The sequence below is a fragment of the Lissotriton vulgaris genome, chromosome 2_1, assembly GCF_964263255.1.
Source record: "Lissotriton vulgaris chromosome 2_1, aLisVul1.2, whole genome shotgun sequence".
Classification (NCBI taxonomy): domain Eukaryota; kingdom Metazoa; phylum Chordata; class Amphibia; order Caudata; family Salamandridae; genus Lissotriton; species Lissotriton vulgaris.
This window is the reverse complement of record NC_141687.1, coordinates 1024636959-1024664412: the sequence shown is the minus strand read 5'-3', so window position 1 is coordinate 1024664412 and position 27454 is coordinate 1024636959. Positions and strand designations below refer to the sequence as shown.

The window sequence follows — 27454 nt, the reverse complement described above, 5'->3', positions numbered from 1 at the left end:
TTCATTTTGGAATCAAACAGGGTTTTCATTTGCAGTTGTTTGTTTTCAACCCGTTTGGCCACAGCAGCAAGGTCAAAAACAGAATTATTTACATCAAGTTTTACATCAAGTTTTTTTATCCACCAGGGACATATATCAGAAGGAGGCTCCCTACCCTTAAGGAGTCTGAAGGGACTAACACCAGTAACAGAGTGAGGGGTGATACGATATGTCCACAATCTTTTCCTCACAACATCCACCCAACTATCATCCGAAGTCTGCACAACATTCAAACAATCCTTAAGGACACGGTTAAAGCGTTCAACTTGGCCGTTTTCCCTAGGCTCATAGAGAGAGGTGGTGTAATGCTTGATTCCACATGTACTGAGGAATTTCTCAAAATCATCTGACACCAGCTGAACCCCGTTATCAGTGACACAGGTTTCAGGAAATCCCTCCCTAGCAAAGACTTCCTTAAGGAAAAGAATGACCGATTGAGAAGAAACAGAGCTGACAAACTTTACTTCGGGCCACTTGGAGTGGTAGTCTACCAGAACTAAGGCATACCGAGCATTGTAAGGCAACTGTTTAAATGGGCCACATATATCAAAACCCACTTTCTGCCAGGGAAAGGTGGGCCAAGACACAGGCTTGAGGGGAGCTGAGGTCACATGAAGCATTTTATCACTGTTAACACAATGCGAACAATCTCTCACCAGCCTATCCACCATTTTGTCCACTCCCGGCCACCAAAAGCTCTCTCTAATCAGACGTTTCATTGACGACATGCCAATGTGACTCTGGTGAGCGAGAAGAAGAATCTTCTCTTGTAAGGATTGGGGCGGAATTAATTTACCAGCCTTGAAAAGTAAACCAGAAAACTCTTCAATTTCCGATGAAACCTGGCAAAAGGGAGCTATATCCGGAGAAACACCCCTATGGGGTGGCCAACCATTCCTAACAAAATCAAACAGATGTTGGCAAACCACATCCTTGCCAAGTTCAAGAAACCATTCTTCTTCCGACAATGAAATGAACTCCTTGGAAACACAATCTCCAACAGAGGCAACAACATCAATGTCATTATCCATCTTTGGAGACTCCTTACAAGGAAACCTTGAAAGAAAATCAGCAGTCACGTTACACTTACCAGGAACATACACAATTTCGAAATCATACTCTTGAAGGCGTGAAGACAAACGAGCTATACGCGCAGTGGAGTTCCATCCACCTCCAGGAGATAAAATCCCAACCAAGGGTTTATGGTCGGTACGTAGTACAAATCGATTGCCCCAAACATAATTCCTGAAGTGTTCAACAGCCCAAATGCAGGCCAGAAGTTCCTTTTCAATTACGGAGTACCTTCTCTCCGTGGGAGACAAAGTCCTTGAGGAAAAGGCGACACACCATTCATCCTTACCCGATGACTGACTTAACACACTACCAATGCCATAAAGGCTGGCGTCAACTGTAATGATGCACTTCTTGTTGACACAAAAGGACTTCAAAGTAGGAGCATTAACAATTTCCTCTTTGATTTGTTTAAAAGCTTGTTCCTGCTTCTCAGACCAAATAAATTTGGCTGAACTCCTTGTAAGTTCTCTGAGAGGCTCCATTTTGCTTGCAAAATTTTTGATAAATTTGCTATAATATTCGCAAAGCCCTGCAAATGAAAGCAACTTTTCCTTGTTGTCTGGGGAAGGAGCCTTAACAATAGCATCCACAAGATTTTTTTTTGGTACAACTCCATCCCCTGAAAGTGAATGGCCCAAATAGTCTACTGTCTTACAAAAAAACTTGCACTTACTAGCTTTGATGGTCAAGCCAAACTTCTCCAACCTGGAACAAACCTCCCTAAGGTGACTATCATGCTCAGAGAGATTTTTAGAAAAGACAAGAATATCATCTTGAAAGCATTTGACGTAGACATTCAGGTCCCTGAATATGTGATACATTGCCCTCTGGAAAACAGAAGCGGCTGACGCTAGGCCGAAAGGCATCCTTTTAAATTGAAACAATCCATGGGGAGTGATGAAAGCGGTGAAGTGTTTTGAGTCTTCCGTGAGCTCTATCTGGTGGTATGCAGACCTAAGGTCTAATGTGGAAAACACACAGGCACCGTCAAGCATGCACAACATCTCATTTATGTTAGGTAACGGGTGACAGTCTGTGACCAAACATTTATTTAACGCTCTCAGGTCTACACACAACCTAATTGTTTTGTCGGGTTTAATCGCCAAAACAATAGGCGAAACCCATTCAGAGGATTCCACCTCCTCAATGACACCATCTTTAACCATGTTGTCAAGCATGACTCTAAGCTCCTCCCTGACACTGATGGGAACACCTCTCAACTTCTGCTTCAGAGGCACAGTATTAGGTTTGACTTTGATTTTATGCGTAAAACCATTCAATCTCCCAAGTTTCTCAGAAAAAACATTAGGAAAGGAGATAGATATCTCTTTAGACATGGATGCCAGGTCATAGTCCCCATCAGCTATAGCAAGGACACACACAGGATCTTTCAACCTAGGATTTAACGAGATCCCCAACTTAGCTTGGTCCCGCCAACCTAGAACATTCACACCTTTAGATGCTACATACATCTTAATAGTAGCTAAATTGTTTTTTACAATAATAGGGACTTCTTTAAAACCTATAAAACTGATCTTGGAAGTATCAAAATTGTAGGCATCAATATCAGGTTCACACAAAGAATTCACATCAATTAGATTACCAAATGACTCTACACAGTAATCACGAGTAATTATGGTCCACGGTGAACAGGAGTCCACCATGAGTTCAAGAGTTTTACCTAGTATGTTCACTAAACTCTTTGGAGAAGGTAAAGTATCTGCTAGTGTCATATCGAACGAAGATTGTATAGAAATTACAATACCAGATTCTCTAACCAACGGATCATTACCCTCTCTCTCCGCAACGTAAGATACATTACTATTAGTACGTCTGGGAGTACTATAAGAAGGCTTCTTGTAATCATTAACTGACTTAACAGAAGTTTTACAATATTTAGAAAAATGTCCAGTGCGGTTACACTTATTACATTGTCTATTCAGGGCAGGACACTGTGGAAAAGAAGCTATATGATCCGGGCTTCCACATCTAAAGCAGTAAAACTGTTTACCTTTGCCCTCGTATTTGTTAGAACTTTGAGTTTTCACATTCACAGTGCTAACCTCACCAGTGGATGTGGAAGGAGTGGTTTGAACAGAGGCTTTGTCTAAAGATTTGATCCATTTGTCGGACTGTTCTAATGCTTTAGCTGTACTAATAGCAGTCTCTAAGCTAGGATCCCCTAAAATCCATAACTGCTCTTGTACTTTCTTGCTTTTCACATGCACAACAATTTGATCTCTAATCATTTCGTCGGTCATTAGACCAAAATTGCAATGGAGGGAAAGCGCACGTAAAGCAGTTAAAAAATCATCAAAGCACTCATTCTCATCTTGTACCCTGGTATAAAACTTAAACCTGTTTAAGGCTACACTGGTTACTGGTTTAAATCTTCCCTCTATTCTGTGTACAGCCTCATCATAAACATTTGAATCACCACCAGATCTCACAGGAGGTAAAGTTCTAAAGACAAGTTGTCCTTCTGACCCAAGACAATGTAAGAAAATGTTCTTTTTTCTTTCCGCTGACATCCTTTCACCATCCATAGCTTTAAGGTAAGTAAAAAATTCTTCCTTCCATCTAGTCCAAGGGATGGGTGGGTCTCCTTTGGTTTGCAAAAATTTTGAAGGTGGGTCAAACTGCATAATGGCTAGAGAAGGTAGAAGTACTTTCTCTTACTTTTAATAATAAAAAAAAATAGTATCTCAAAAGTAATAATATACACAAAATGAATGAAGTCAAATGGGTTCTAACATTTTCCTTCTCAGTGGTAAAATAGTAGCCACAAGTTTGAAGAGGAGAGAGAAATCTCTTAATATCCTTTCTTTTAAAACGAATGCAATTGCGGTAAAAGTACTTGAAAATAGAATAAAAGCGATAATGTAGTTAATTCTGTTTTTATCTTGTCATCCGGCGTGTACATAAAGTTTATTTTACCTTCCGGCGTGTGGATTTAGTTCAGGAATGCATCCACATCGATTCTTTAGCGTCTCCGGTGACTGTGTACCCCGTTGCTATGGGTACCAAGATGGCGCTGAGGCGTGCAGCGTGATGACGGCAGGAACGTGTCATGTGACCACGCAGCGCGTAATTATGACGCAGCGCGTGTTGACACGGGAAGCCTCGAGCTTGACAAAAGCCTCGCGCATGAAGAAATGTCGGAAAAGTTTTAAAATTGAACAAAAGCAGTTTTATACATCACCGATCCGCCGGAGTAGAAGCGCTGGAAACGCCAGGAGATGCGCCGAATATGAAGGTAGAAGCGGTGCTTTTGATGTATCGCTTGTGGTTTTCTTTTTCAGTTGACAATACGAAAAGTTTTAAAAAATAAGCAGGAAAACACTGGTAGGTCGTAAATTTTAGTAATTTCGACGTAGGAGTATAAATCAGTGTTGTCAAGAAGAAAGAGCTGATGAAGATGTATTTCAGGTTTCTTCCTTTGTAACGTAGTTTCAAAAATAAAATTTTCTGCTCCTGTGCTCCAAGGATGGTGGCAGAAATAGTAGGGTTTACCTCGTCGCCAGTAAAAAGATCCAAGGAAACTTAAGTAGAATTTCATGAAGAATTTAATGCATGAATAGGAGTTGAAGCACAGCACATCAAGACAGGTTCAGGTACAGATCTTGTAATACAGTTGGTCTGGAATCTGGAACCCAGGATGTAAGATGCAGGCACGCATCATACATTCCAGGCAGCAGATCCAGACAGGGAAAGGCAAGGGAACAGAACAAGGCAGAATGAAAGTACAACAGAATGCAACAGCATTGTATGTTTAAAACTATAACTTAATAGTCAGAATTTTGAATGCTATTGTGTAAACAAATTCCCACTAAGAAGGACAATATATATTAAGACGGAACCTTTTTTTAATGACAAAAAAGCAAGAATAAACTGTTTGTAGTATAGGGCAGGTGAACAACACAACTTAATACTTTAATGTATTTCTTACAAAGGGACAGTTACGATTAGTCGCGCCTGCCCCACCTACCAACTCCGCAGACAGTTGATGGCAAACCATTTGTGTGGAGATCAAGACTTGTCTCATGGAACTGTGGATCAGTATTATAAAGTATGTGTGTATGCTGTTTTGTGTGACCTTATCAGCATCAGGTTTCCTATTTATTAACCAAGTAGAATGCTGTTTGTCTAAGCTATAGCAGAATCACTGAATTTGTGGTCTTAGAAAGTTCATGACCTGGAATATATTCAACTATAACAACATTGTGCTTCACGTTGAGACAATTCAGTACAAGATGTATTTTTAACATATAATATAATTTGATAAATGTGGCAACATCAATTGGAATTTCAACAGATCTCTGGGGCAATTGGTGCTACTTGTTTCATTCTGAAATACCACTGTAAAATAGCCCTGAGTGGTTTTGCATTTCTACTAGTTATGCTCAGCTCTAATTTTAGGGATGTCTTGGAAGACTTTTTAACTGACTGAAATGAGAGACTTGAGTATCTCACTCTGTTCTTTACTTAGGAAACCTTTGTGCCTAAAAAATATACTCAAATCGAATCGAAAAGGCGTTATTCAGTGTGTTAAAATGAACCACCCTAAAAGCAATCACAATAAAACAATCACACATGACTAAAATTGGAAAATAAAAGCGGCAGCAATGACAATTCATTATGATCAAAAACGTCAATACCAGAGCTACATACTAAAAATTACAAAAAAGCTGCCAACCAGTCTCCGTAGGGTTCATTACAGCAACAAGAAGCAATACTTTTATGTATATTAATTGCTTTCGAGACGAAAAGTGCAACATTAAGGCATACCCTAGAATCATTCAGCTCAAGCAAATATTTTAAGGCAATGATATGCGATCTGATATCTTGTGAGAGCAAACGTGGTTTTAAATAATAACACCTAAAATTGGAATAAGACACAAAACAGCATAAAGTGCATGGTGCTTTGTTTGCTCTGGGCGTCACAAGGACATGAGGTCGTCAGAATACAGAATATACTCAATTCCATACAAAAAATAAGTGAATATTTTGGTGAGATATGCTTCTAATACTTTAGACTACCGATGTGTATCGTGATTTTAAAGCATAGTTGTTGTGGACAATATTTTATTTGTATTACCTTGTAGCAGTTATGAAGGTGTGTTTCGGATTCCCATCCGTGAACGCAACTTTCTTCATTAAAGTTGTCATTAAAATATCCAGAATCCGAGTTTTCAGAAGTCTGATTTTCCTCATTTAATTTCTGCTTACAGAATGACATTGCTTCAAAGCTCTGACAGTCCTTGACCTCCCAACGACCAGCCTGGGACCCAGATCTCATGGCAATGCAACCACCTGAGCGGCCTAAAGCAAAGTCACAAAAAGAGAAAACAGACACATTTATTGCAGATCTCTGAATACCACGGTGCTATTAAATGAATATACAGTCCTTGATAACGGGCATATCCGTCAGTGGTGGGGCTGGGCACAGGGACCTACATTCGGATGGGGCTCAATTATACAAGCTGCTATCTTCAGTGTTTTTAAGAAAGTAATTGGATTTGCACCTAATGTAGATGGGCCTGCATACAGGGGGAAACAGCCATTACGACGCAACTTTCACAACACACTACCATTACAACAAAACTTTTACAACGCAGGATCCATTACAACGCATGCCATTACAACTCATGCCATTACAACGCAGATGCTATTACAACGCATGCCATTACAATGTAAGTATGGGAAAGTATTTAATTTAATTTTAACCCCTACACCATCCGACACTTACCCTACTATTACACCCTCCTGGAGTTAGAATAGCAATTTTAACCCCTACACTATCCAACACTTACCCTACTATTACACCCCCCTGGAGTTAGAATAGTAATTTTAACCCCTACACTATCCAACATTTACTACTATTACATTCCCATTAATTAAAAAATAATACTTACCCATACTTACGTTGTATTGGCATGCGTTGTAATAGCAGCTGCGTTGCAATGGCATGCGTTGTAATGGCATGCATTGTAATGGATCCTGCGTTGTAAAAGTTTCGTTGTAATGGTATGGGTTGTGAATGTATGCGTTGTAACATCATAAATTCGCATACAGGTCAGGTTTCACTGTCCATCACTTCCAAGAAAACCCTAACAGTAAGGGGCAGTGAAAAATAAAAAAGACACCCTCTCCATGGGAGGCAACTCCCATGTTGAGGGGGGCATTGTTCAGTTAATTTTTCAAAACACAATACTGCTTTGGGGTTTTGTCTCTGAAAATGAAAAAAGTATGTCATTTTGTCATACAGCTCCATCAAGTTTGACGGAGCCGTATGGCAAAGTTACATGACATTGGCAGGAACCACTGTAAGCGCGTTTTCTGTCAATGCTTGAAATGTTCCTTGGCCCGACTGACTTTCAAAATTTGGCAGTCGGGATCTCTGCCAAGGGGATGAAGAAGTATTAAATTGGGCCCTTCATTTCCTGTATTCTATTACAGGATGTATAATCCAATAAAAACCTATTTGAAAAATAAATAAATAAGAGGATCAATGAATACTATGTCTGTTGAGGGAGCTAGTACTGCATTACATCCAAAGGGATGCACTGTTCCGGACTTGCCATATCACAGGTTTGGACATTGAGAAAGCTGATACACTGTCTTGTTTGCAATAAAGATTCTGGTATTTGGCCCAGAAGCTGATCTTCTGCGACAAACGTACTTAAGACCAGTAAGAGGCTCATTAGCTTCACTTACTAAGACTTCCTGGCAATGGACATGTGATGAAGTCTTGACAAGCAGGGCAAGGAAGATGAGTAATACGAATCTGGATTTCAAAAGAGAAAGGAGGATATGGTTAACTATGTCATGAGAATTAATAGTGAGGAACTAGTTATTTCTGCAGGTAAAATGGTGGGGATCGATTTTGAGGGAAATTGTACTGCGATATGAGCGAACTGGGAGTAAGTTTGTGAGGAGTATGTTAGAAAGATGGGCTAGAGATAAAGTTACAGATCATGACAAGAGAAAGCCACTCACAGCTGACATTTTGTGAAGGATGTTGGCTCAGGTGAGATACATGTGCACATCCACTTTGGAGTGTAGGCTGTATTGATCAATATTTACAATGTCATTTTTGGCATTAAGCTGATAGGATTACACTGGTAGTGGTTACCAGAATTTAGGAGCCTTTGTTAGTGTACAATATGAGCTTAAAAGGAGACTTCAAGAATTCGGGGGGGCAGTTAAAGTGCACAAAAGTTGTATATAGCTGAGGAGGATGGAAGATGAAGAGTGCAGTGGAAAGAGAACAAGGAGACAGTTAAGGTCCCGAAGTATTGTGGGTATTAAAAAGTACTTGCAAGAGCATACAGCAATAAAGGGATCCAATTTGGACTAGGTTGAAGTTAGTCTGAAGGGTATAGACAGACTTCTTATGGGCAATCTTACAGGGATTGACAAACCAGCCTGTAGGAGATTTATGGGGCTTCATTCTACCTCAACCCCTTGTTCACAGCAAAACATAAACTTCTAAAGGCATCATAGATGATTTCTGGTGACTCCTCTTCCAGGGTGAGTACTGAGACTGCTTCTCTGTTCTCATAGACAAGTTTGCTTAAAAAAGCGTCCCTATCCACCCGCTCCCATTTTATACGGATGTCCCCATTATGCAAGCAAGATGGGGCTAGGTTCTCCTGCTTTGCCTTATTCCCCAGCAATATAAGGTCCAATACTAAAATAAGGGGATTATAGTTGCTAATACATGAAACTGATACATTATAATCTAATATTGGATTGGTTAGGTCCTGGGACACTATAATAAAATCGATTTCACTTCCCTATTATGCACCATTAAAATGGGGGTGGGGGTGCCCATATCCTTAAATGATTTATCAAAAAACAGGAATCTGGAAATCAACAATCTTTTCAGGGACTCCCTAAAAGGTGTGCAATGAAAATATAGATACTCTTCCCCCTTTGATGTCTCCAAGTCACAGGAAAAGGGATCAAATTTCCCACAAAACCCATTTTAAAATCCACCCCCAAACTAATAATGACTCTTTATTTTGGCTATACAGGAAGGTCACTAAATCACTCTCCATGTCATCAATTAATGCAGTGGCATGTTAGTCAAAGACATTGTTGTACAAATTAACCAACACCACATCAAAGCAGCATGGGGCCTGCAATAACGCAAACTGATAGTTGTGCTTCAAATGAATTGTTCGGAATGAGATACCTGTTAATTTTACAGAGCACAGAATAGCTAATCCCCCTGTTAACCTGCCTGCATGAGATGGAATAGTAGGGCTGCATCATTTTTGAAAAAAACATATATGCTAAAATCCTCAGTTGCCCACGTCTCCTGCAATAAAGCAATGTCCGCATTATTAATGTTGGAGGGACAGTCCGGGTTCAAGTTTAGTATGGGCACTAGCAATGTTCCACAACATCATTTTTTTCAACCCTCCCTTCATCTGCACAAGACCCAGAGCTGGCAGAGGACGTAAAATCGCCCCTTTTTGGGGACCCACCCTGCTCCGCCTGCACAAAGAGCTCTTTGGTCTCACACCCCCTATGTGAATACTTTCCGTGTATCCATAATCCCAAAAGTAGAAAGTCCATCTAGATCTTCCAGGGATACAAGTGCTTCAAAAGAATTCCACACCTCGACATTATAAGATGGGTTCACAGCCCTCTAATGCCACCCTTCCCATACTTTACAGAGAGAACCTTCAGCCGATAAAAGTAACCTAAGGGTAAAAACTGGACAGGGCTGGGTGATTGATGCTGTTTATGAAAAAACTCAATATAGAGCTAACATGGGAGACTTAAAATTAACTAACACACAGTCCCCACTCACTTCCTCTGCCCCGGACGAACCCAGGGAGGTCATCTGACCATTATAACCTTCCTTGAGAAATCAAGCGACCACCCAGTGCTTTTCTGTAGCCAATGGGTTACTTTATTTTTCAATGCTTAATTTTCGTCTCTTTGAGAGTGTTTAAGGGCCGGTACATTGCAATATTGTCAAAAAGACGTCTTGTACCTCAGACATTACATTGAGAAAAGAGCAAGGAAGGTGTCACAAGAGAGAATAATTGCTATCCTGAAAATGCAGAGAGAAGTCAGAACGTTTTTGGGAATGGTAAGCTACTGTATACAGTGGATATCCAACTTTCCCCTAATTGCTAAGCCTTTTCCTGAGACTGACACACAAAGATGTGCCAGATCCGCTTCCATGGGACAAGAAATGGTTAAAAGCGATCCTAGAGCTGAGAGAAAGTCTCTGTCCCCGGTGCTAGAAATTCCTGATTACAGTGAAATGCTTACAGTGTTTTGCATTGAGAGGGAGGGCTGCACTCTCTCATTGCATACCCAATGGCAAGGAGACTCTCAAAGACCTTTGGCTTACTTTTCGACCAGCCATGACCCTGTAGCGACAAGGCTGTTCAACTGCCTTAAACCGGTTGCGGCGGTAGGTGTCATTATTTAGAGAAGCATGAGTATAGTCATGGGACATCCTCTTACAGTAATGGCTCCCAGTCAGTGGAGATTTTGTTTACACACAGCAAGATGCAGTACATTACAAATAGGAAGCTCACAAAGTATGAACACTTGATTTTGGCTGCTGTAAATGTTACTTTGAAAAGGTGTCAGACCCTACATTCAGCTATGTGTTACGATTGCCTGAAAATTAAATTGATGTGGGAGAGGTTGAACATGACTGTCTTGATGTAATAGATTTGTGCACCAAGCCAAGACATGATTTTAAAGATGTACCCTTTGATGAGTCTGACTATATTATGTTTGTTGACAGCTTATGTTTAAGAGATAATGCAGGGAATTTGAGACTAGCTTATGCTGTTTGCACTGTTCATGATGTGGTGGAGGCCTCCTGGCTGCGAGATGTCCCGCTGCTCAAATAGCAGAACTGATCACTAATACAAGAGCTGTTACCTTTCAGACAAGCTGAGAGTGACAATATGTACCAACAGTCAGTATGGCTTTGGTGTGATCCATAACTTCGGACAGTTGCGGTCACAGAGGGGAGTCATGACTTCATCCAGATCTCACATCCGGAATGGGAAATATGCAATGAGATTATTACAGTTTCCTCAAGAAATTGCTGTGGTTAAATGTGTAGCCCACAGAAGTGGAAATGATTATGCAACCTCTGGAAATAGATACTCTGACAAAGTTGCTCAGTATTGTGCAACTGTGACATGCACATTTAACAGAATCAGATAGGCAGATCAGGAGAACCTTGAACAGAATGCAGTTAGACTTCACCAAGATGCCTGTCTTTAATGGGTTGAGATATAACCTGGTAATAATGGGCATTTTCTCTCGATGGATGGATGCTTACACAACATGGAGAAATTAGGGTATCACTGTTACAACAACTCATAATGCAGTTTGAATTTCCGGTTTCTCTGGGCTCAGACTGACCAACTCATTTTAATAATGAGACCCTTAAAATACTGTGTATGGCACTACAAAGACTGCATTATATTTACAGATCAGAAGCTGCTGGGATTATTGAACAAATTAATGAGACACTGAAGTCTCATTTGGCCAAAGTATGTGCATCCACTTCTCTAAAACGGGCAGATGCTTTTCCCTTGGGGTTGAGTTTCTGAAGTACTCCAATCAATCAATCAATCATAACACTTGTATAGCGCGCTACTCACCCGGCAGGGTCTCAAGGCGCTTGGGGGAAGGGGTCTGCTATTGCTCGAACAGCCAGGTCTTGAGTTGTCTCCTGAAGGCGAGATGGTTTTGGGTCAGCCAAAGATGGATGGGGAGGGAGTTCCATGTCTTGGCCGCCAGGTAGGAGAAGGATCTGCCACCAGCGGTGGCTCTTTGGATGCGTGGTACGGTGGCGAAGGCGAGGCTTGTAGAACGTAGCTGGCGGGTGGGCGTGTAGAAGGTCAGGCGATCGTTGAGGTACTTGGGTCCCAGGTTGTGGAGAGATTTGTGTGCGTGGGTGAGGAGCCTGAACGTGATCCTCTTGCTGACGGGGAGCCAGTGCAGGTCCTTTAGGTGGCCGGAGATGTGGCTGCGTCGGGGGATGTTCAGGATGAGACGGGCAGAGGCGTTCTGGATGCGTTGGAGTCTTTTCTGTATCTTGGCTGTGGTTCCGGCGTAGAGGGTGTTTCCGTAGTCCAGTCGGCTGGTGACGAGTGCCTGGGTGACCGTCTTTCTGGTCTTGGTCGGGAATCGGATCCATCGGAAGATCTTGCGGAGCATGCGTAGGGTGTTGAAGCACGATGAGGAGACAGCGGTGACTTGTCTGGTCATCGAGAGGGAGGAGTCCAGGATGAAGCCCAGGTTGCGTGCGTGGTCCGTTGGTTTGGGTGCGCTGCCCAGGGCCCACCAGGAGTCGTCCCAGGCAGAGGGTGATGATTCAAGGATGAGGACTTCCGTCTTGTCTGAGTAGAGTTTCAGGCGGCTGTTCTTCATCCACTCGGCTACTTCTTTCATCCCTTCGTGTAGGTTGGTTCTGGCGGTGGCAGGGTCGTTGGTGAGGGAGAGGATCAGCTGGGTGTCGTCGGCGTAGGAGATGATGTTGAGGTTGTGCTGGCGTGCGATGGCTGCGAGATGTCTCATGTCGATGTTGAAGAGGGTGGGGCTGAGTGACGATCCTTGCGGTACGCCACAGATGACTTCGGTGGCCTCGGATCGGAACGGGGGGAGGCGCACTCTCTGAGTTCTGCCGGTGAGGAATGAGATGATCCACTCCAGTGCCTTCTCTTGGATACCGATGTTGCTGAGGCGTTGAACTAGGGTGCGGTGGCAGACGGTGTCGAACGCTGCAGAGAGGTACAGGAGGATGAGGGCCGCCGTTTCCCCGTTGTCGAGCAGGGTTCTGATGTCGTCGGTGGCTGTGATGAGGGCGGTCTCGGTGCTGTGGTTGGCTCGAAAACCAGACTGCGAGGGGTCAAGGGATCCATTCGTCTCGAGGCAGGCTGCAAGCTGTCTGTTGACAGTCTTCTCGATGACTTTGGCAGGGAAAGGGAGGAGCGAGATGGGGCGAAAGTTCTTGAGGTCGGTGGGGTCCGCTGTTGGTTTCTTCAATAGGGCGCTGAGCTCAGCGTGCTTCCAGCACTCCGGGAAGGTGGCGGTGTTGAAGGAGGCGTTGATGATGTCCCGCAGTTGGGGTGCGATGATGGAGTCGGCCTTGTTGAAGATGTGGTGGGGGCAGGGGTCGGTCAGAGATCCGGAGTGGATGGTGTTCATCGTGCGGGCTGTGTCTTCGGTGGTCACCGTGGTCCAGGTGCGGAGGGTGGTGGTGGAGGGCGTTGGTTCGACGGTTGGATGCGTTGATGGTGCGCCGAAGCTGTTGTGGATGTCGGCGATCTTGCGGTGGAAGAACGAGGCGAGAGAGTCGCGGAGGTCTTGTGAAGGAGTGATGTCATTGTTGCCGGTGCTGGGGTTGGAGAACTCCTTGACGATGTTGAAGAGTTCCTTGCTGTCGTGGGTGTTGTTGTCCAGTTGTTCCTTCAGTGATTTCTTCTTGGTAGTGCGGATAAGCTAGTGGTGCTTGCGGGTGGCGTGTTTGAGGGTGGTCATGTTGTCTGTGGTCTGGTCTAGGAGCCAGGCTTTCTCGAGGGTGGTGCAGTTCTTCTTGGAGTCTTTGAGTTTGTCGGTGAACCAGGAGTCTTTCTTGCTTCTGGGTCTGCTGGTAGGGTTCTTAAGTGGCGCGAGGTCATCAGCGCAGTCGGACAGCCACTTCGTGAGGTTGCGTGCTGCTTCGGTGGGGTCCGTTGTGCTGGCGGGTGGGTTCTGACTGAGGGAGGTGGTGAGCTGTTCGGCGGTGATCTTGCTCCAGCTCCTGTGGGGAACCTGTTGCGGGTGGTGGTGGGTCGTGGTTCTTCTGATGCTGAAGTGGACGCAGCTGTGGTCGGTCCAGTGAAGTCCTGTGGAGTGGCTGAAGGTGATGTGCTTTCTGGATGAGAAGACTGGATCAAGCGTGTGGCCGGCGTAGTGGGTGGGGGTGTTGACCAGTTGCTTGAGTCCGAGGTTGGCGAGGTTGTCCAGCAGGGTGGTGGTGTTGCGGTTGTTGTTGTTCTCCAGGTGGAAGTTGAGGTCCCCGAGGAGGATGTAGTCGGCGGAGGGGAGGGCATGTGGGCTGATGAAGTCGGCGATGTCTTCGCTGAATTGTGTGCGGGGTCCTGGGGGTCTGTAGATGAGGGTGCCTCTGAGGGTGGTCTTGGGGTCGGTGTGGATCTGGAAGTGAAGGTGTTCGGCCGCTGAGAGGGTGTCGTCAGAGTGGGTCGTGATGCGGATGGTGTTCTTGTGGACGATGGCGATGCCTCCTCCAGTCTGGTTGACGCGGTCCTTCCGGGTGATCTTGTATCCGTCCGGAATGGCGATGGCGATGTCGGGCGCTAAGGAGGCGTTCATCCAGGTTTCTGTCAGGAAGGCGACGTCTGGAGATGTGGTGTCGCGGAGGTTCCAGAGTTCCACGGCGTGTCTGTGGACGGAGCGGGTGTTGAGCAGGATGCACTTTAGGTGGTTACTGCTGGTGCTCGTCTTGGCGAGTGCGGTGCAGGTCCGATGCAGGAGAAGTTGCAGGCTCGGCAGCAGAAGGGTCCGTGGGAGCGTCTCGGGGTGGCTCGGTAGCATCTGGAGGTTCGGCCGGGGTTGAGTGCGTTGAGTGTAGTGGCGTCGTAGAACCGGCGGATGGGTTGACAGCCTCGGGGGCCAGGGGTCCTGGCGCTGGGCGCGGTCCAGGCATGGATGGGCGCAGACGGGCTTGCCTTTGGCGCACAATCGGCGCGCCCGCTGCGCGTGACCGCTGCGCGTGCTTGGTGGCGTCATAAGAAGGGAGCCGGGAGGGAGGGTCCGCTGGGTGGCGGGAGCGGGCTGACCAATCGGCTGGCGGGGGCGGGTCCGCAGGGAGGCAGCGGCGGGAAAGCGGGAGGAGGAATGCAGGCGGCTCAGCGGCGGCTGTGTCGCCTGCAGCGGCAGCGAAATCCACAAGGAAGAAGGCGGCAGTAGAGCAGCAGGAGGGGTGTGGGGGCGACCCGGCCTAGGTAAGGCACAGTGGTCGCTCCTGACAGAAGAATAGGATTTACGCCTTATTAAATACTCATAGGACATGCCATGAGACTGCTTACTTTGCCTACAAATGCACTTGTAAATATCACAGACCACATGATTTTCGACAACTGCAAAGGACTGCCTGGTGTAGTGTATTTTGTTTCTCACCAGGTTGGAGCTATTACTGCCATTATGCCTTAAGAATCATGTCCTGACCCTAGTCCTGGTGACTGGGTTCTAGTGAAGAGGAATGTTCGGAAGTCGTTCCTGGAGCCAAGGTGAAAAGCATCCTACCAGGTGATCCTCATCACCAACACTGCTGTTAAATATGCAGTGCTGCCTAACTGGATACATGTCACCCACACACAGAGCCTGAGATGCCCGCTCGAAGAGGTGGTGACACCTGAAACAGGTTTGCAATATCCTGTGCCTGAAAGTTCAGAGGGAACAGAGGGGCGTGTTGTACACTAGAGTTCTCTAGCCATTCAAGTACCCAACATTTCGCAGAGTGGAGTGGAAGAGTCTCTGGAGTAGGAAGAGACAAGACCAGAGAGGGAGGATGCTGTGGAGCAGACACAGGTAGAGTAAAGCGACCCGGGTGAAGGAACAAGTGAAGGAACGGAAAGAGAAGAATGGCCAAAGAGCAAAAGGTGACTAAGATGTAGTGTATCAGTTGAATGCATACCACATACCACCACCGAAGCAACTGAATCAAGTGGTATGAGTGACACAGAAGATTAACAGACAGGTATTTTGCAACTAAGTGAACTTATTACACTGACAGTGTGCCTGCTCCAACAGCTTATGATCTGAATGAACTAAGAACAGAATCACTTCAACCCCCATCAATCAATCAATGAACCCAGACTTATAGAGGCTGCTAATCACTCGTGAGGGTATCCAGGGCTGAGAGCCAAGCTGTTCAGTTGGAATCAGTTGAACAACCAGGTCTTGAGTCCCTTTCTGATCTCCTGAAGGGAGGGTGAAGTAGACGGGGAGGCTGTTCCAGGACTTCACGGTGAGGTAGGAGAAGGAGCGTCTTCCGCTGTTGCTTTAACGGATGCAGGGGTGTGAGCAAGGGAGGAGGAACACAGGTGTCTAGATGTTAGTGGATCCTCAGGTGGTGGTGGATGTGCAGGGCTTTGTAGGCATGGGCCTGCATCTTGAATTGACATTGATTGTGGACAGGGAGCCAGTAGAGTTTCTTGAGGTGTAGAGTGATGTGTGTTCATCTCGGGAGGTCGTGGATGATCCTGGCTGCTGATTTCTGTATGGTCTGCAGTCGCTTCATGAGGTGTGTGGTAATTCCTACATAGAGTGTGTTGTCATAATCCAAGCGGCTACTGATGAGGGCATGACTGATGGTGCATCTGGTGCTGACAGGAAGCCATTTGAAGTTCTTTTGTGGTATGTGAAGAGTGAGGAAGCAGCCAGAGGAGACTGCTTTGATCTGTCTTTTCTTGGTGAGTTTGATGTCCAGGATGATGCAGAGGTTCCGGACGTGGGCGGTAGGAGTGGGTGAGGGTCCTAGTTCAGCAGACCACCAGGAGTCATTCAACGGGTAGGGGCTGTTCCTGAAGATCAGTACTTTTGTTTCGTTTGTGTTGAGGCAGTTGTTTTGCATCCAGTCAGAGATGTTAGTCATGCACAGGCAGAAGTTGGCCCTCGTGGTGAATGGGTCCTCTGACAGAGAGGAATAGCTGGTTGTCATGTGCGTAGGAGATGATGTTTAGACCATAGACTCTGATGATGTGCACAGGGGGGTCTTATATGTGTTGAACACAGTAGGACTGAGGGATGAGTCTTGAGGGACGCCACAGATGATGTTCTTGGGTTCCAAGGTAGAAGGTGGTAGGCGGGTACTCTGGGTTCTTCCGGTGAGGGAGGATGAGGTCCATTGAGGGCGGCCTATAGAATACTGATCTAATGAAGTCTCTTGATTAAGTTGTGGTGGGGGCACTGTGTCAAAGGCTGCTTTGAAGTCGAGGAGGATCACAGTGGCTCGTTCTCCCTGGTCTAGGAGGGTTCTGGTGTCGTTGGTGGCCAAAATCGAGCCGGTTTTGGTGCTGTGGTTCGTACGGAATCCGGATTGGGATAAGTCCAGTTGATCATTGTTCTCCAGGTAATCCATGAGTTGCCTTTTCAAGGACTATGGCCGGAAAGGGCAGCAGAAAAATGGGTCTGTAGTTTTGAACTCATTGATGTTGGCGTACGGTTTCTTGAAGAGGGGTTTGACTTCAGCATGTCTCCATTCTTCTAGGGCGGTGGTTGAGGTGATGGATGCACTGAAGATGAAGGTGAGCTCATTGCTGATGGTTGTGTTTTCAAGGTTGAAGATGTGGTGGAGACAGGTGTCCATGGCTGCTCCTGAGTGGATGGAGTGCAGGATGGCTTGGTGATCTCTGTGGTGAGCTGGTCCCAAGCGGTGATACAGTGGTCAGAGTTTGGTTCTATGGGAGCGAGGAAGCTGAGGATGTCGGAGGCAGCGGGTTGAGGTTCAAAGTGTTTTTAGAAGGTGGAGATTTTGTCATGGAATAAATCAGCCAGGGTGCAGCAGAGTTCTTGGGACAAGGTGAGGATGTTTTCAGTTCCTGAGGGGGTTGGAGAACTCTTTGATGATGTTAAAGAGTTCTTTGCTGTGGTTGGAGCCAGACTCGATGTGATCAGCTAGGGCGCTCTTCTTCATATCTCTCTTTCTGGAGTTGGTGGCAGTGGTTGAGCAATGTCTTGAAGGAGGTGCAGTCATTGGACTCCTTGCTGGTGTACCATTTCATTTCTAGTTGCTCGAAGTTGCGTTTCGAAGCTTTCAGTTCTGAGGTGTACCAACTGGCATGTTTGGTGGGTCTCTTGAGTCTGGTGGGTTTGATGGAGCGGCTCTGCTGGTGCAGCCGGTGATCCAGGTTGTGAAGTTCTTGACCACCTGTTCAACCTTGGTAGTGGTGTCAGAGTGGGAGGCATTGGGGGCTTCACTCCATTGGCTTTTGGATACATTGTTTTAGCTGCGGTAGGAGGATACTCTGTTCCAGCCCATGATATATGCCACACCACCACAGCAAACAATTTATATCTGAAAATGGTTGACTTTGAACTTGATTCATTTGATATTTGATTGATTTTATTCAACATTCCCCTTTTTCTTAAAATAATGGACTGTATCCGAGCTGAGTTATTAAATAGCCTGTGCCAACTGATAAATAAACTTTACAATTATTGTTCAAGAAAAAAAAAAGAAATAAAGAACTAAGAAGATTGCCTAGGGCCAAGGTTGCATTAGATGAGTAGGGTTGTCTTTCTAAAAGGCAGAGTAAGGTTAGGGATGCTTCAAAAAGACTGCTGCTTAGAAATAATCACAGATTAACTATGGGTTTGCTAATTTTTACACAAGAAGATCCAATTGCAGAATAGTATAGGTGTACTTGCTGCTGTAGTCTACTAAGGTCTGGCAGTAAGCAGCCATGTTTTTGATCACTAAGGCTAGATGTGGCATAGTGATTGCTGTAACATTAAAAGTTATTATGTTATTCACCACCCTTTTAGTTGGTATGAGTATTAAACCTGAGATAGGTACCCTTAGGTCTACCCCTGCACCTATTTCATCGAAACCTTCAATAGATCAGATAAAACTTAAGGCTTCATTGATAGATGTTTCATGAGGAGATTTCACATTGAAAGTTTATTTTAGATTAGTTCAAAATTACACACATGCCTAGGATGCTAAGGATTGCTATGTTTGCGCACATTTATCTTCTTCAGCTACTGAGGATGTAACCTACCATCATATGTCACTTTCATAAGGAATCACATGTAGTATAATGCTTAGTATATTTTATAGACAGAAACACTTAAAGGATTGTTTTTCTAACTATGATGTTATCCTTTCAGAAGTTCCCCTTCATGAGAGAATGAACCCTCATCCACAGACTAAGAAAATGGAAACGGCTAGGTGTTTCTTTAGGTCCCATACTAGAATAGACATTCTTAAGGGATATGAATAGAATTTGACATGCTCAATTAATCTATTAGAGAAGAAATTTAAACAATCTTTAAAGGAAAAGAGAGCCTACATGTTTCATAATGATAGAGAAAAGGAAGATTTTTTTAAGAATGGTTGGAAAAAGAAGGAAGATGAGTATAAAGGAAAGATGGTGTATCCTAGATTGAAATTAGTTATATGACAGAAAGAAAAGCTATGCTTCTATCAGAGAAGGATTCACATAAGAACCAGACAAATGGGATTAAGTGGATGTGAACACACATTCAAGTTTTTGGAGGGCCTGTTCAAATATTAACTGTAGAAAAAACAGTTATCCCTAAAGTATATTTTGTGTGTGAACTGAATGCCTATTTTCAACTGTCAGCTGATAGGGAAGGTACTTGTTACTTAGCCTTGGTATTCTTGAAATTGATCAAATGAATAGTTTAGAAGCCTTAAAGGTGAATCTATCTCACAGACCTAGGAGTAGTACTAGTGATGGGTCACAATTAGTGGGCGGTTTTTGGGCTGTTCAGATCCCCCCAGTAGGAGTAGTCCTAAAAGATGAGAACAATAGAAAACTTTCTACAGTACATATGGTGCTTCATTAGCAATAAATACAGAATTAGTAGCTATTAGATCTATGGTTTTGCAAGACCGACTAGCTTTAGACATATTGTTAGCAGAGAAAGTCAGAAACTGTAAAATGTTGAAAGTACAACATTCTTGTTCTTATAAACCTGATAAGAATAAAGAGATAGAAGAATTTGTGAAGAACATTTCTGTTCTGAGAGCTGAATTAGAGGATTTTGAAGCAGCTAGTGATTTAGAAACCTTAGGCAAAGGAGTTTCTGCTATTGGTAGTTGGCTTGGAAGCATTGGTAATGTACTTTCAGGTGCTATATTGAGACCAATTTTTTATTAGTAGTATTTGTTTGATGTGCTTATTTCTTTTATAGAAAGGATTTAGATGTTTGCAAACAAGAAAGAAAAGGGAAGAAAGGAAAGGGCAAAGGAAAAAGGAAATAGAAATGGAAGAAAGAAAGAAAGAGTAAGGCTACAAAGAAATGAAGGACTTATAAAAGACATGGGTAAGATGGTTGACTCAGCAGAGAGATGAAGTGTTCCTTGGAGATTTATTCACGCTTGTTCTGATAGTTATTTTTGCCCTCATGGGGGGAATTGGAAGGGCTTAATTTAAACATGCATAATTAACATATTTATCAGCAAATCGTGATGTGATCTACATTATTAAATAACATGTGCACATTAATCATATAATTTGTAATAGGTGACCACACTCAGGGCCTGATTAGGACTTTGGCAGTCCATCATACTGCTGAACCCGTGGTAGAGTGCGGTGGCGGTCAGGGACCGGCACACCAATGGTCCGACCACCGTATTACAAGTACGGCTATCAGACTTTTTTGGGACTGCCGCAATTGCCAGAGATCCGCGATCCCTAGCGGTGGCGCAGTGGTGTGAGGCTGCAATATGCTTAGCACTTATGCGTGGCCGCGCCAAGAATATTACGAGTCTCCTCACTGCCAACTGTCTCATGGCAGCATTCACGCCATGAAACTGCTGGTGGTGAGGAAACTAAAGGGGCCGTGCAGGGCTCCCTGTTGCCTCTCCTCATGGGGCTGCATGCAGGGGGACACATAGTGTGCCCCCTGTCTGCTTGCTTGCCCAGTTTCTGCACGGCATGGATTGAACAGTCCATGCCGTGCAGGAACTTGCTTTGGCTTTCCCATTGTGGTGCCCTTTTCTATGAAATACTTTGGCAAGCTGTCGAGTTTGGCGGTGTAGGAGAGGGGCAGTGGCATGCTGCCCAGCTAAACTCGTAATCAGGCCCTAATCTATTATAAGCAAGCACCAGTTAACATGTTGTAATGTAATATGCTAGCCTTAATGCTATTTTGAATGTCGCTTTTACCCGTTTTAGGAAAAGAGGCCTGCATATTTTTTTTGTGGTTGTTTTGCTTGTTATTTTTTCTTCCCACTGCAGATGCTGTATTTTTCCGGATGCCTTCTAATAGTTAGTGAAGTGTTGTTTTGTTATGTGTTAGATAACTGATAGCAAGGTTCCCATCAGAAGGAGAAGAAAATGCCAGGAAGGGAGTTCTGTGGAAGAGGTGCTAGTACCTGACAGTCTGTCCAGTGTTACAATTTAAGGAGATAGCAATGCATGGACTATTGTAATAACATGAGAACAATGGGAGTTTACCTGCTCCAAGAGCCGAGAACGAGATGATTGACTCTCAAGAGTGGGAACAAGCTGTAATGTTGCAAAGAAGTGTTTTCCTGAATTACACATTTGTGTTTCTTATACTAGTTGTGCAGAGAGGATTGCTGACTTCGAGCTGAGTAGATCCTTCTTGCCTCTGCTAATCTCTGTTGCCTGACTGCAAAGGCGTCATGCCTTAGCATTTCTATTTCTCATCAGAAACCTTGATTTGGGTTTTCTAAGGCATGTCTTTCCTTTAAAATTGGTGAATTTTAGACTAGATGTAGTCCCATCCCATAAAAGCTCATTGTAACTGATGGCAGTGGGGCAGGCCTAAACCTCTCTGCACGCAAATGGAACTAAGGAAAGATAAATGCGGGACAATTAAAGAAACATGATAAAGAGGTGTGCATCCCTTCACCAATTGAAAATTCATAACTATAGCCCCACCCAGGGAGTGCACCCGCCGGAGAAGAATGGTATACAAAGAAAAAAATGAAAATTAACTTTAAAAATCCACCAGCCGATAAAAGACCGCAGTTCATCGCAAGTGTCATTGAATTGGCGCATATTATTTCAAACATGGATTGGAAAATGTGGCAGCACCTTTTTAAAACAAGCATTTACAATGCAATGGTCTCGGCATCATTAAAGGTAGAGCTATTGGCATTGCTCATGACATTTCTTTTTTTTTCTTTAAATCATAAATAAATGGCATTGTTATTTACATTGCCAATACACAGCACTCTGCACTCAACAGCACACACCACTCTGCACTCAACAGCACTCACCACTCTGCACTCACCACTCTGCACTCACCACTCTGCACTCACCACTCTGCACTCACCACTCTGCACTCACCACTCTGCACTCTGCGCTCACTACTCTGCACTCTGCGCTCTCTACTCTGCACTCTGCGCTCTCTACTCTGCACTCTCTACTCTGCACTCTCTACTCTGCACTCTCTACTCTGCACTCTCTACTCTGCACTCACTACTCTGCACTCTGCACTCACTACTCTGCACTCACTACTCACTGCTCTGCACTCACTACTCTGCACTCACTACTCACTACTCTGCACTCACTACTCTGCACTCACTACTCTGCACTCACTACTCTGCACTCACTACTCTCAGTGCCAAAAATACGTACATCAGCTGTAACTTGGAGAATAACTTTATGTACCATAAAATCGCCACATTCTGCGCTAGATGTGACTATGCTGGGCAGGACTTTTAAAGAAAAGAGACCTGATTCCTAAAGAGATATTTCCTTCATAATTAACTTACTCCCAAAAAAGTGTACTTTGCCTTTGCTTAATATGCGCACCACACCAGCGAAAAATGTGCATTTAGCTCAAGAGCATCTTAAGCGAAAAATGCACACCTACGAAAGAAGTAGTGATCATTTGGGGCATGGCATTTTTATGAATCCGCAATAATGCTAAACTCTTGCACTCACATTGGTGTAAAATTGCCCTTAGCACGTTTGCTCTGATTCAACTGTCTTTGACAATAAGGCCAACGATGTGACAGGTAATAACACCATCTAAAAGCACTAGAATTTCTGAGGAGATAAATACTAGCACTTCTTGCCGCTGGAAGCCATCAAGGTAGACACTGCAGCCAAAGTGAGAACTGTTAAAATTATGCATTAAAAATGCCTTACACAACGTTCAGTCTACATATGGGTCTTTAAAATTCCCGAGCTGACTTTCCGCAACTAAAAGCAGCAGTCAGTCTCTTTTCTTGTTCGTCTGATCAACATTCAAGAGTAAACTCGAGAGCATTTTCATCCATACAGTCGTTTGGGGACTATTGGACTTTCAGCCCAAAGTTTCTCTTATCAGGCAAAATACGAAATCTCCCTGTGCCTTAAAAAAACCGGACTGCAATCTGGTCCACGAAGTGTTCCAATGCCCTTAAGCCAAGTTCACATTATATAAAACTGCAAATAAAATAAATAAATATGGCTGGTGTATTTGTGGTGCAGCATAATACCCGAGCTCTACAATTATGGGGAACCAGTCTTGAGAGCTTCATACACGTATCACGGGGATGTTTTAAGAAAAACAGACAGCCACACTCAGTCAAGTCATGTATTAATGCTTAGTATTGCAGCAGTAATGTACTATACTCATGACGTGGTGTAATATGTCCCATTGAGAGAGTGAGAGAGCAAACACAAACATTTACAGCTATTCGTTACAAGTTCAGAACTCACTGCACCAGTTTCCAAATGTGGGCGATACTTTTACTATCGGATTCCACGGAGGACAGAGAAATCAGCAGCAGCATCCTAAATGGCCCCGGAAGTCCGCCGCGGCCGCCCCGGAAGTCAGGCACGGTCGCCTGTGACGGGGGCGGGGCCACGTCCAGACCGGAAGAGGAGGCAGGCGGAGTCGATGCGTCTCGCGGCCCGGGGCTCCTGTGAGCGGTGTGGAGACCCGGGGCCGCGCTAGCAGGAGGTTGGGCGCCGCGTGCTGAGAGAAGAGTCCCCGACATTGCCCAGGTAAGTTTCAAAAGGCTGTGGGGGCTTGGTGCACTTGTGTGTGTGTGTGCGTGTATGCTCGTGTGTGTATGCGACGGTGACGGCGGGGGAGGGGGAGAGGGGGGGCCTCGGTGCACTTGTGTGTGTGTGCATGTGTCAGGGGGGTGTCTCTGTATGTATGTATGTGCGTGCGTGCATGGGCGCTTGTGTGTGTGTATGCGCATGCGTGTGTGTGCTTGAGCTTCCCAGGAGACAGCGCCTGGCCACAGCGCGCGGTCACGTTTCAAATCGCCTCCAAGGATGCGCGTGGCCGACACTGTCTCCTGGGAAGCACAGTCGCTGACAAAAGATCTCGGCGGAGACGCGCTTCCGCGCGTTGAGCCGAGACCTAAAAAGACACATTAAAGAAATGATTAAATGTAACGCTGATTGTAGACATGCATTTTGGGAAACGTAGTTGGTAAATGGGTAGAGGCATGCAAGGGTAGGCAGTTCCTAATCCTTAGCTAATTGGGAGAGAGAGCACGTGGGTAGAGGGATTTATACAGTGGGCGGGACCAGTTGAAGGATTTACTATTGGAGGAAGATGGCGAGGACAGCAGGCGTTTTTAAATAAATAAATAAACAACGACAGCAGGGACGCAGGGAATTGGGCTGGCAGAAATGTTCGTGATTCGATAATATTACGGGAAAACAGAGGAGCATGTTGTTATTGAAGTGCTCAGAGAAAAGTACAGGAATTGTGCAGGATGCGTGTTTATAATCCTTAACAACTGTTACCTGCAACAGCATCTTCCGAGGGAACATGTTTTCATTTGGGGATTCTTAAACGCTGACAAAAAGGGATTAGAGGAGGCTAATGGTGAGGGGAGGCACGTTGATTTGGATCACATGAAAAGCGTTTATTGTTGGATCAGGACAGACAGTCAGGGTTAAAGATAGATGTAGATGAACGATGGGCGTGCAATGTAGACACTAGATGGGGAGAAATGAAAGGAAAAGAATGTAATAGGTGGAGAGACATTGTAGCAAAAAGCGTAGCATTGATGTAAGTGTGTTGCAACAATACATGTATTGAGAACTTTAGTGTTAATAATTATTGTTTTACTATTAATTGCAGTGACCCCCGAGGAAGGGCACTCAGAGGCCCGAAATGCATTGGGTTTTACACAAATAAAGACTGCTTGTGATGAACATGGCATTATCCGTATTCTTTCAAGAGGCCTGAGGCACAGTTGGAATATTAGAAAATTGAAAATTGGCATTGCATTCGGTTTGTGGATTAGGACAAAAGTGAGAATAAAATGGTTTAAGTGAAATTGAAACTATGGAAAAAAAATTGGAACATAAAGGAGAAATGGTTAAAATTTTTGAAAAAAACATGCACGCCAGGGGCGGCATGATGCTGTGCGATTGGTTCCTTGGGGCTAGATGTAGTCCCATCCCATAAAAGCTCATTGTAACTGATGGCAGTGGGGCAGGCCTAAACCTCTCTGCACGCAAATGGAACTAAGGAAAGATAAATGCAGGACAATTAAAGAAACATGATAAAGAGGTGTGCATCCCTTCACCAATTGAAGAAACATTAACTTATTTGCCAGAAACAGATGCCCTTCCATCCTAACCTTCCTTAAATTAGATCAGGGGCTTCCTTTGTGGAACACACTTTCTGGATATTATGCATGCTTTATGTAATACTAGTTCTTGTTTTGTTTCTTCTCATCCTAAAATATTGGCTTTTGACAATTTAAATTTATACTACTAATGCTTATGATTTAATTATCTGATTATCAATTGTTTCCCGGAGTTTGATATAGCACAAACCTGACCCGAAGGTCTCAGAGCTCCGGGTTACAGACAGACACATTCATTTTTTGGTAGATTAAGCGATTTGCCCAGAATCACAAGATGTGAAGTGTCCCTGCCGAGACTCAAACCTGGTTCCCCAGCGTCGAGGTCGACCGCTCTAGCCGTAAGGCCACATCCTCTCCCTTCTCAACAACTTTAGGCCTCAATATACACAGTTCAGCCAATAAGACATTATTGCAAAGAGTCTGAAATCAAAGTTAGGGGCAAACAGATGTGTTCTGAGCTAAGGTAATTGACCAGGGTCCAGCTCAGAAATTTTCTTAAGAACTGCAAGCAAAGGTCAACATCTCAGTTTCTTCATACTTTGAGCCTGTGGATGCAGGTGTGCCGGATTGTTTGCTTTCAAGGAATGACAAAACATATCATCCGAAAAGTGTAATCAAGTCGTGCTCAGGCCTCAACAGTGAGCTGCACAGCAAGGGATGCAATATGGTATGGGAAATAATGCTCAGATTGTTTTGTGAAATAAATATTGTTTCCTACATACCATTTACAGAACTATTGTCCAATTGCAGTTAATAAAAGAATATCTACACCCTGTATGGTGATATATTTGGCAAAACATTTATGACATATTTGTGATTTTATTTATTTTTATTTAACGGTGTTTTATATAGCGAAACTTGACCCGGTATCGGGTATCGGGTATCAGATCGCTTTATATAGTGTTACATGAGGACACATATGATATTCATGTCCACGATCATGCGTCTTAAAATGTATGTAAATGTATAGGCATTTATATAGCGCACTACTTACCCGGAGAGTCCCAAGGCGCTTCGACCGCTGCGAAACCCTTCCTGGCTTCCCTGAGAGATGGTCCCTTAATGGGTATCTCCAGGGTGAGACCAGGCATCCCCGGCGGTCTGGTGGGGCCGTTAGTGAAGATGAGGCAAGCTAATGCCCAGAGTTGCCGAGTGTGATCGCTGATCAGGGTGGGCACCGAGGCGAGAGAATTATCGAGTCCGCTGACCCTGGTCCAGAAACCTGCCGCACCGGGAATCGAACCCTGGTCCCGGGCCGTCCTCTGCTCTTGGGTCTGCCGCCTCTAACCAGTGAGCCACACTACTTCACTTAGAAACAAGAATGCCAGAACAGAGATTAACACTTCTGCCCAGTACAGTACAATTTCAAGTTTGTATAGCCAGAATGAAGAATAACCCAGAATGACGAGATCTTTTCCTATATGTTTAGAGCCAACTCTGACAGCTTTTCCACCCACAGATCTCTCATGTTCTTAGCAAGGACAATCTGTGCTTGGAAACACAGGGGGAGACACCAGGTGCATGACTGCACAGAATGAACTCAGAATCGGGCAGGCACTGTAGCCCCTGCAGATGTTACTCTGCTCAAATTAAAATTGGGCCCTTGTTACTTAACGGTCTGTATTCCTATTCCAAACTGCATGTGCATGGTTACTCATAAACACATGATTTTGTCCTAAACCGGCAACAAGCAAAACCACAGAACTGGAACGCTTCATTATATACTCACTTGGCTGATATTTGTTCCAGTTTGTATATCTTACAGCTTTAGGACTCCCTTTATTTGTTTTCCATCTGTATTCTCCGGTGCTATTTTCGTCTTGAAGAGCTATCCAAATATATCTATCTTCAGATGTCACCAAATTATTAATCATGCTCGTAACAAAAGCTTGCTCAAATCTAGAATAAAGAGAAAAAGAAAAGTTAGTGAGGAGGATATCTGTGACGTGTACAAGTATAGTCACAACAATACACAAACATTACATATTCATTTGTCCTGAACATTTT

At 44.4% G+C, this 27454-nt stretch overlaps 1 protein-coding gene across 1 annotated transcript in view; it reads right to left on the bottom strand.

The window, feature by feature from the left end:
• The window catches only part of PLA2R1 (phospholipase A2 receptor 1), a 1083903-nt gene that overhangs the window by 439293 nt on the left and 617156 nt on the right, over positions 1-27454 (bottom strand). Inside the window, exons 8-9 of the mRNA XM_086956636.1 lie at positions 27177-27346; positions 6212-6435 (exon numbers count right to left, since the gene is read on the bottom strand). Of these exons, the coding sequence (XP_086812762.1) occupies positions 6212-6435; positions 27177-27346 (394 nt within the window). The remainder of the gene's footprint in view (positions 1-6211; positions 6436-27176; positions 27347-27454) is intronic.